This window comes from Spinacia oleracea, chromosome 4 (assembly GCF_020520425.1).
Source record: "Spinacia oleracea cultivar Varoflay chromosome 4, BTI_SOV_V1, whole genome shotgun sequence".
NCBI lineage: Eukaryota > Viridiplantae > Streptophyta > Magnoliopsida > Caryophyllales > Amaranthaceae > Spinacia > Spinacia oleracea.
In genome coordinates this window covers 22680855-22690627 of record NC_079490.1, presented here as the reverse complement: position 1 = coordinate 22690627, position 9773 = coordinate 22680855, and the positions used below count along the sequence as shown (strand labels likewise).

General features: G+C 39.2%; 1 protein-coding gene across 1 annotated transcript; it reads left to right on the top strand.

Annotated features, from left to right (window-relative positions):
- Positions 1-7400: 7400 nt before the first annotated feature.
- LOC130471390 (uncharacterized) lies at positions 7401-8469 on the top strand. Its single transcript, XM_056841471.1, has 4 exons — positions 7401-7478; positions 7624-7701; positions 7856-7909; positions 8038-8469. The coding sequence occupies exons 1-4, from the start codon at positions 7401-7403 to the stop codon at positions 8467-8469; spliced, it is 642 nt and encodes a 213-aa protein (XP_056697449.1).
- Positions 8470-9773: the final 1304 nt, after the last annotated feature.

Genomic DNA, 9773 nt, shown 5'->3' with positions numbered 1-9773 from the left:
CTCCACTTGACAACGCATCTCCTATAAAATAACGAATCTCAATTCCCCTTTTCATTTCACCCGAAACCTGCTATTTATGGAAACCTTCTAAAAATAGTAACTGCCGTAATGGGTAGTTGTTAAAAGTGGCAAGTCATAAAAGATAGAAACCTGTCAGAATTAGGTGTTGCACTCCAACCTAAATCCTAAATGAGATAGAGATTATGAGAGAATCCTATTCCTAATATGATTCGAAAATAAGAGTCACGTATTAATTAAAATCCTAACGAGCCTAGAGTTCGTAACGGGCCCAGACGCATTCCGTCACAAGGTTAATACGCACTAAAAGACTCGATTAAGTCTCAAACACTCCAGATTTCTAGGAATCCGAATCTGACTAAGAAAACAGCCCAGATCCTATTTTCAACGCCTGGCTCTGGGCGCCAAAATCTTCGGCGCCCAGGCCTGGGCGCTGAAATTACCTGGGACGTATTATTTCCTAATTCCTCGTGGATCAGAGCTCTACAATTCTATCTTTCCACGAACTCTTTTCTATAAATATAGCCCAAGTTCGACGTGAAAAAAGACAACACACAATTATTATTCTGAGTATTGACTCTAAACCCCTAAGCCTAAGCCTCACGCTGCAAAACTGATCACGCGTTCTGTCGCAATCGATCCATAAATCGAACAGAACGTATCCTGTCCCATAACTTGAGATTCGTTAAATAAAAGGAGAAATAGCAAAGTCAAAGTGGTTAGTTTTCTGAGAACCGTGACGCACCTCTCAAGGGTGCGTCGTAATGTGTCCCTTTTCTATGATTTAATTGCTTTCCTCGCCCTTTTATGAACTGTTAAACTAATTAAAACTGATTGTTCGATCACGCCTAATAAAGATAATATGTTGGGAAATTGGATTATCATGCTAGGTCCCTTAAAACAATCTAAATCAGATAACCGCGATCGATCTAGTATTATATGTTGCATATTATTAAAATCAACTCAGATTAGTTTAATAGTTAACGCATGTCCCTTCAATTATTTATGCTGAGCTAGTAAGGATATCCTACCTCTGGAGTTATCGAAGAGCGAGTACTCCTCTCGGTAGTTACAGTCCCCCGAACCCTCAATCTCTACCTTGCGGGTGTATGTTGAGAGATCCCCATACCAGGGATCACAAGGGAACCTACGGCCGTCGTGGTCAAACATAATTGCACTCCCTTTATGTCACGATAACCGGGTTTTGTCAGTTTTTCTCATTGTCGTTAAAAACTGAATGGCGACTCCTATATTACTAGTCAATTGGGTGTAAACTCACAGGAAATCCAATTACACTTGATTTGACAAAAAGAAACGTCACACCCACGAGGGACAAGGTCACGCATTAGCCTCGTGCTTTTTTCGACCCCCTCACAAGAACGCATAGCTATTATTAACAGTGTGGGGCTAGCTCAAGTGCATGATGATGTACCAGGGAGTGGTGGTGGTGGAAATGGAGGAGGTGACATGGGGATCATGCCCATATATGCAACATGAATATATCCTCCTGGAATGTAAGGGGGATGAATGATCCCTGAAAAGTAGTAGAAATAAAGAAGTACTTAAGAAATAATAATATTAGTATAATAGCTCTTGTTGAAACTAAAGTAAAAGAAAGTAATTGTGTCAAGGTGCAAAAGAAGTTTGGTGGTGCTTGGAGGTGGTAAGTCAACTACAGCTACTCCCCTAGGGGGAGGATTTGGGTAGGTTGGAAACATAGCATTATAACTTTCCAGCCTATCTTTCTTTCTGAAAAAATGATCCATGGTTATGTTACTGCTAAGAATGGCCAATTCACTGCAAATTTTTAGTTGTTTATGGTCTACACTATATTGAAAATAGGAGGTCTATGTGGGCTGATCTTTGTAAACTAAAGACTGCTATTACTGGACCATGGTTGGTAATGGGAGACTTTAATTATGTATTGCTTTCAAGTGATAGAACAAATGGTACTGATGTCACTAATACTGAAACTAAAGATTTTGAAGATTGTGTTAGTACTGCTAACCTCACTGAACTCAAGACCTTTGGTAATTTCTTCTCTTGGAGTAATAAAGGGCAAGAGAACATGAGGATTTGCTCAAGAATTGATAGGGCCTTTGGCAACCCAGAATGGCATTTTAGTTATACTGATTCAATGGTGGAATACTTGAACCCTGGCCTCTCTGATCATTCACCCCTTCTCATGAGGTACAAGGTCAATATGCAACAAGGGGGGAGACCTTTCAAGTCTTTCAATTACATGGCTGAACATGAAGATTTTCTGAAGATTGTTCAAGAAGCGTGGAAGGCTGATGTCCATGGTACTACTATGTTTAGAATTTGGTACAAACTGAAATGCATTAAAGCAGGTGCAGACACCTACTTTTGTCCCCATTCCCGAAAGGGAAGGTTCGATGATGAGAACATAAATCTCCACTTGGCGACGCATCTCCTATAAAATAACGAATCTCAATCACCCTTTTCATTTCAGCCAAAGCTACTATTTATAGAAACCTGCTAAGAATAGTAACTGCCGTAAAAGGTAGTTGTTAAAAGTGGCAAGTCATAAAAGATAGAAACCTGTCAGAATTAGGTGTTGCACTCCAACATAAATCCTAAAAGAGATAGAATTTGCATTCCTGGTATAATTCAAAAATAAGAGTTACGTATTAATTAAATTCCTAACGAACCTAGAGTTCGTAACGGGCCAGACGCATTCCGTCATAAGTTAATACGCACTAAAATACTCGGATAAATCTCAAAAGCTCCGTGTTCTAACAGTCCAAATCTGACAAAAAAACTCGGCCCAGATCCCATTTTCAACGCCTGGATCTGGGCGCCGGAATCTTCGGCGCCCAGCCCTGGGCGCTGAAAATGACTGGGGCCGTTTTACCTCCGGATTCTTTTTGGATTCGTATCTTCAAATCTATCTTTCCACACACTCTTTTCCTATAAATACAGCCTAAAACCGACGTGAAAAAAGACACACAATTGCATAACCTGAGTATTGACTCTAGCCTTAAGCCTAAGCCTCACGCTGCGAAATTGATCTGGCGTTCTGTCGCAATCGACCCAAAAGTCAAACAGAACGCATCCTGCCCCTTGTAGCTTGATGAATTAAGCCTAAATACTGGAACATTGCTTAGAAACCCGAGATTCGTTAAATAAAAGGAGAAATAGCAAAGCCAAGTGGTTAGTTTTCTGAGAACCACAACGCACCTCTCAAGGGTGCATTGTAATGTGTCCCTCATATGATTTAATCGCTTTCATCACCCTTTTATAAAATTGTTAAACTATTAATTTGATTGATCTATCACGCCTAATAAGATAATACCTTGGACAATTGAATTATCATGCTAGGTACCTTAAATCAATCTAAATAAGATAATCACGATCGATTTAGTGTTATGTGTTGCATATTGCTAAAATCAATTCAGAATAGTTTAATAGTTTAACGCATGTCCCTTCAATTATTTATGCTGAGCTAGTAAGGATAACCTGCCTCTGGAGTATTATCGATGAGCACTCCTCTCGGTAGCTACAGTCCCCCGAACTCTCAATCTCTGCCCTGCGGGTGTATGTTGAGCGATCCCCACACCAGGGATCACAAGGGAACCTATGGCCGTCGTGGTCGAACATAATTGCACTCCCTTTATGTCACGATAATCGGGTTTTGTCAGTTTTTCTCATTGTCGTTAAAAACTGAATGGAGACTCCTATATTACTAGTCAATTGGGTGTAAACTCACAGGAAATCCAATTACACTTCATCTGACAACGTCACGCCCACGAGGGACGAGGTCACGCATTAGCCTCGTGCTTTTTCGACCCCCTCACAGCAGACCTCAAAACTTTACATCATCAGGAATTTGTTGGATTAGAGGAGAGAATAGACACTTTGAGAATTGATTTAAACCTTATTCAAAGTCAATTGGTTGTGGATCACACTGATAGTCAGTTGGATAATGATGAAAAAGAGAGAGCACAAAACTGAAGAAGTTTCTCTTAATTCATGAGAGTGCATTCAAGCAGAAATCAAGAATACAATGGCTCAAAAAAGGGGACTCAAACTCCAAATTCTTCTTCAGTGCTATGAAGGAGAGGAATTCCAGAAACAGTATAGATGTGTTGTATGACAGTTCAGGTCAAAAGCTGATTACCAATAAGGAGATCACTGAAGAAATTAGGAGCTTTTACACAACCTTGATTGGTACTGCAGCTCCCTCTGTAGTTGGCATTGGTATTGAGGTGATCAGGAGAGGGAAACAACTGTCAGTTGCAGCTGCAGAAAGTTTGGTGAGACCAGTGTCAACAGATGAGATAAATCAAGCTCTAAAAGGGATAGATGTGAATAAGGCACCTAGATTGGATGGCTTGAATAACTTCTTTTTTAAGAAAGCTTGGGGGATCCTAAAAGAAGATATGTACAAAGCAATTCAGGAATTTTTTGAGAATGGAAGCATGCTAAAACAGGTGAACAACACTGCTGTCACTCTCATCCCTAAAGTTCTTAATGCCTCTAGTGTTAAAGATTACATGCCAATTGCATGTTGTTCAGTTGTTTACAAGCTTATTTCCAAGATACTCACAGACATGATGCATTCAGTCATTGGTGAAGTTGTGAATTCTACCTAATCAGGTTTTATACCTGGGAGGAATATTTCAGACAATATTTTGTTAGCCTCTGAGTTAATAAAATGTTGTTCTAGGAAGCATGTTTCTCCTAGATGCATGATTAAAGTTGATCTAAAGAAGGCATATGACTCAATTGAATGGCCTTTTATGCAGAGTATGATGTATGAGTTGGGTTTCCCAGATAAGTTTGTTAAGTGGATAATGAAATGCCTAACTACTGTTTCTTACTCCATTCTGATAAATGACTTCCCTCCCCCCCCCCCTATCCAAGCTAAAAAAAAGGTCTCAGGCAAGGGGATCCTATGTCACCTTTTCTGTTTGCTATTGGAATGGAATACCTCTCAAGGTGTCTCTCCAACCTTTGTCCTGATTTTAAACACCACCCAAAATGAAAAAGACTTGGGATCACCCACATGATGTTTGTAGATGATCTATTAATGTTTTCAAGAGCTGACAATCCCTCTGTCATGGCTATGTTTCATGCTTTCACTAAGTTCTCATCAGCTTCTGGTTTGGAGGCAAATATGCAGAAAAGTGAAGTGTACATTGCAGGTGTTTCAGATTCTTTTGCTGAGATGCTCTCTACTGAACTAGGTATTTTGAGGGATTCATTCCCTTTCAAATACCTGGGAGTTCCTCTTACCACAAGTAAGCTAAGTTATTCTGACTGTAAACCCCTAATTGAGAAGACTGTAGCAAGAATTCAAAGCTGGTCAGCTAAAATGCTTTCCTATGGTAGGCTCCAACTCAACAAGTTTGTTCTGTGTGGTATTCAGCTGTATTGGTGCCAAATTTTTGTCATGCCAAAAAAGGTGATGAAGGAGATTCAAAGGTTGTGTAGGTGTTTCCTCTAGTCAGGTGTTGATAGTGGATCTAGGAAAGCTCCTATCTCATGGGATCATGTTTGTCTTCCTAAAAGTTATGGTGGCTGGAACTTAAAGGATTTGACCATTTGGAATAAAGCTGTTGTTCTTAAGCATTGTTGGGCATTGGCTATGAAGCAAGATAGAATGTGGGTAAAATGGATGCATGAGTATTATATAAAAAACAATGACTTCTTTTCCATGGCTGTTCCTAATGGGCTAACCTGGTCTATGAGGAAGACATGGCACCAGAGAGAGATACTTGCTCAAGCTGGAGGTATTCATAGTTTTGTTCATGGTGGCAAATTCAGAATCTGCAAAGTTTATAAGTTCCTTAAACTTGAAGCTATTACAGTAAGCTGGAAAAGAATCATCTGCAATAGTCGAGCTATCCCTAAAAGCACCTTTGTTGTGTGGCTTGCTATCCAAAACAGGCTAGCCACAAAGGATAGATTGTTGAGTTGGAACTTGAACATAGATGGGACTTGTGTTCTGTGTTAGAAATGTCCAGAGAAGGTGGCTCACCTCTTCTTTGACTGTGAGTATTCTGCTGAAATTTGGGATAAGGTGATGCAAACTTGTGGTGTTCATAGAGGTACTCAGAACTGGTTTGAGATCATTGAGTGGGTTGCTAAAAAGAATAGAAGCACCAAGCTAGCTGATGCCTATAGAAGTATTCTATTCATTGAATCAGTGTATGCAATATGGATTCAAAGAAACTCCAAAATATTTAACAACAAGCTAGATTCTTATAATACTGTGGTTAATAGAGTCTTGTTTAGAGCTGCCTGCAGGCATGATAGTTGATTTTTGGGCGTAAAGCTTAGGGGTTGTCCTGAGTTGTTTCCTTATGCTTTGTTGTTTGGTTGTATCATCCTCTTTGGTTAATAAAATCTTTATTTTCCAAATAATAATAATAATAATAATAATAATAATAATAATAACAACAACAACAACAATAACAATAATAATAATAATAATAATAATAATAATAATAATACAATAATAATAAACACCGGCATAATGTGTTGGCATTGTGGGTATTAAACATCGGTATAATGTGGTTCGGGATACCCTTGTTGATGTTTGTTATCGATATGGGATTTCGGTGCGGAAAGAGGTTGATATTGGTCTATCTGGATGGAACGACGGAGCTCTCCGACCTGCAGACGTGTTGCTCTACTCTTGGGATTGGGCTGTGATGTGTGTGTTGACTTGACGGGATCTTCTCCTTTGACACAATCTGGGTTGTCTGGATTTGTCCCGGGCCAGGTTGTGACTGATGCGGCTATTCGGAAGCAGGTCAAGTACGAAGCACGTTGTCGGGCAATTGGTTATGGCTTTCTTCCGCTCTCTTTCATCTCTTTTGGGGAGCTGGATAAGGATGTTGTTGGGTTATGGGTTATGGGTTTAGAAGTTCTCTAGGACTCAGGACATTGGGGCTCGTGTTGCTGCTCATATTTTCACCAGGATAGGTTTTGCTATAGCTAGAGGAGTGGGTGCCCAGATTGTATCTCGGCTTCCCACTAATTATTGTAAAATGTTTGAATTTGTTAGCAATAATAATAATAATAATAATAATAATAATAATAATAAATAATAATAATAATAATAATAATAATAATAATAATTTTTACTGCTTCAGAGCTGGGGTTCGGTGACTGGCAATGGCGGCTAGCCACTCTCCCAATCAGGTTGAACGGTCTTGGCATTTTTCTGCAGGGGATACAATCCGTTACGCTTTTCTTGCTTCTCGTCTTCAAATGAGCACACTACAAGCCAAGATTCTGCCGAACAGGGGTATTGTCTCCTATGGCTCTTTCAGGAGGCTCTTGATGATTTTAGTGCTTTCTGCAACGTCGATGCTCTCCCTCTCACTGTTGGATCTTCTGCCCCCTAAATGATGAAAACCCTGGAAATGTGTTACGTTGGTGTAATTGAGAAAAATCTCGTTGTTAGGTACATGTTTAGCCCAAGACAGGTTGATGTTCTTAGTTGTATTCGTGCCCCGCACGCACAAGGTTTTCTGTTTACCATCCCTATTGATGGCTTGGGACAGAGGATGAACCATCGTCTATTCCACTATGTGTTGTGCTATAGGCTCACAATACCTCTGTTCTCTGAAGGTAGTCTCTACCCAAGCTGCAATACTTCCAGGATGGACCAATGGGGAGATCATGTTGTCCACTGCCCTAGGGAATTGGGTGTGAAATTAAGGCATAATATGGTGTATGATATTCTTGTTTATATTTGCTCCAAAGTCGGGATCGTGGTGCATAAAGAGGCTCTCATGGGTTTCCTTTTAGAGGCTGGAAGGATCTTAGGCCTACAGACCTTTTACTATTTAATTTGTTCCAGGGTAAAGATGCATGTTTGGATGTGACCGGCATCTCTCCTTTTGTTGGTATGGGTGTGAGTTCTTAGGCTCTAGGGGTGGTCTTGCACGATGCCGTGGAGAAGAAAGAGAATAAGTATGCGTCCAAATGTGAGGAGAACGGTTTATCCCATTTGCTTTCACTACATTCGCGGAATTACATAAGGAGGTTTTGGACACGCTTTCACGTATCAAGTCTCTCTCTATTAGTCACTCTAGTAGTGGTAGTGGTAGTGGTAGTGGTAGTGGTAGTGGTAGTGGTAGTGGTAGTGGTAGTGGTAGTGGTAGTGGTAGTGGTGGTGGTGGTGGTGGTAGTAGTGGTGGTAGTAGTGGTAGTGGTAGTGGTAGTAGTAGTGGTACGTACGTAGTGGTGGTAGTGGTACGTAGTGGTGGTAGTGGTAGTGGCAGTAGCAGTAGCAGGCGTAGGAGCAGTAGCAGTAGCAGGCATAGGAGCAGTAGCAGTAGCAGTAGCAGTAGCAGTAGCAATAGCAATAGTAGTAGCAGAAGTAGCAGCAGTAGCAATAGCAGTAGCAGCAGCAATAACAGCAGCAGTGGTAGTGGTAGTAGCAGCAGTAGTAGCAAACTCTCTTTAAACTAGAACATTTTCAACATTTGGACCATAACAAAGTTAGGATTTTCATGCTTGAATCATCATTTCTTTCGAACATTAAGCCTCCTAATTTCAAGTTTAATATTCATGTTCTAATTTCAAGTTCAATTTCGAACTCCAATTACGAATTTCAAGTTCAAAAATCGACACCAGTTCTTAAATGAACTTGGTCCACACTAAATTTATTGTGGACCATGTCTTAAAATAAAGTCTAACAACTTATGCCTAATTTATTTTGGCATTTTATTATGATTATTATGGAAAAAATATATCAAATTAGTGTCGTTGATGCATGTTATGTTTAAATAATGTGATTTTAAGTCACAATTCACTTTTAAAAACATAGGGTTACTATGCTCTAAAAAATGGTTACTATGTCTAAGAATTTTGGTGTTTAATTTATTATAGTTACTATATGAACAATAAAGGTCACTATGAGTGTAAAAAAAGTGCTACAAAAAACTATTGATTTTGGGTCCACACTAATTTTATTGTGGACCAGGTCCACGCAAGAATAATCAATCAATACTTTTTAGCGAGCAACCTCACTTTAAAGTTAGATTCCTTAAATTTTGGTAGCATTCAAGGGAAAACATGTTGTACTTCTTCCGTTCCGGAAATATCGCACCATGGTTGACTTTTACTCCTTTAACCATTACTCTGACTCTTAATATCTCAAATCTGTCTATGTAAAAATTATAAAAAATTAATATTTAGAAAATATATATCGATACGAATCTAACGTGACCCCACATGAATAAAATTTCATTATGTACAAATCACAAAAAATGGTCAAAGTCGTAGTGTGAATAGTGTAAAAAAAACATGGTGCGGTATTACCGGAACGAAGGAAGTACTTGAACATTATTTTTCCCTTAGAATTCCAAGTCTCCAAACATGAAAATTTCAATTTCTAATGCAATTCAGATTATTTATGACATAGCTTTCTTATTTAATCGTTTTATACACCCTTACAATTCATTCAATTGTTACACCTAGTCCTTCCAGGTGGTGTATATTTTCATTTATGCACCATTATGTTGTGTGATTTGCTTTTCTTGTTTATTGCTTTCATCACCTCACATGCTAAATACAACAATCTACAAAAGTAGATCACGTTTAACAAGATAATTTTTGGACAAACCGGCCTAGGTTCCCATTAATTTTATTAAATTGAAGCGATCACCAACTTAGAAAATTCGATGTTCTAAATGCATGCAAACCCCCCAAAAGTAGTATCATGCTTGGATTTTCTACACGAAACGATCTTTGTATTGAGTATTACCATGCTA

Bases quoted from the DNA above. Each gene is read 5' to 3' on its own strand.
- LOC130471390 (XM_056841471.1), top strand. From the start codon at position 7,401: ATGAAAACCCTGGAAATGTGTTACGTTGGTGTAATTGAGAAAAATCTC. The intron at 7,479-7,623 runs GTTGATGTTCTT...TGTTCTCTGAAG, and splicing joins ACATGTTTAGCCCAAGACAG to GTAGTCTCTACCCAAGCTGC. The intron at 7,702-7,855 runs GTGTGAAATTAA...AATTTGTTCCAG, and splicing joins CCACTGCCCTAGGGAATTGG to GGTAAAGATGCATGTTTGGA.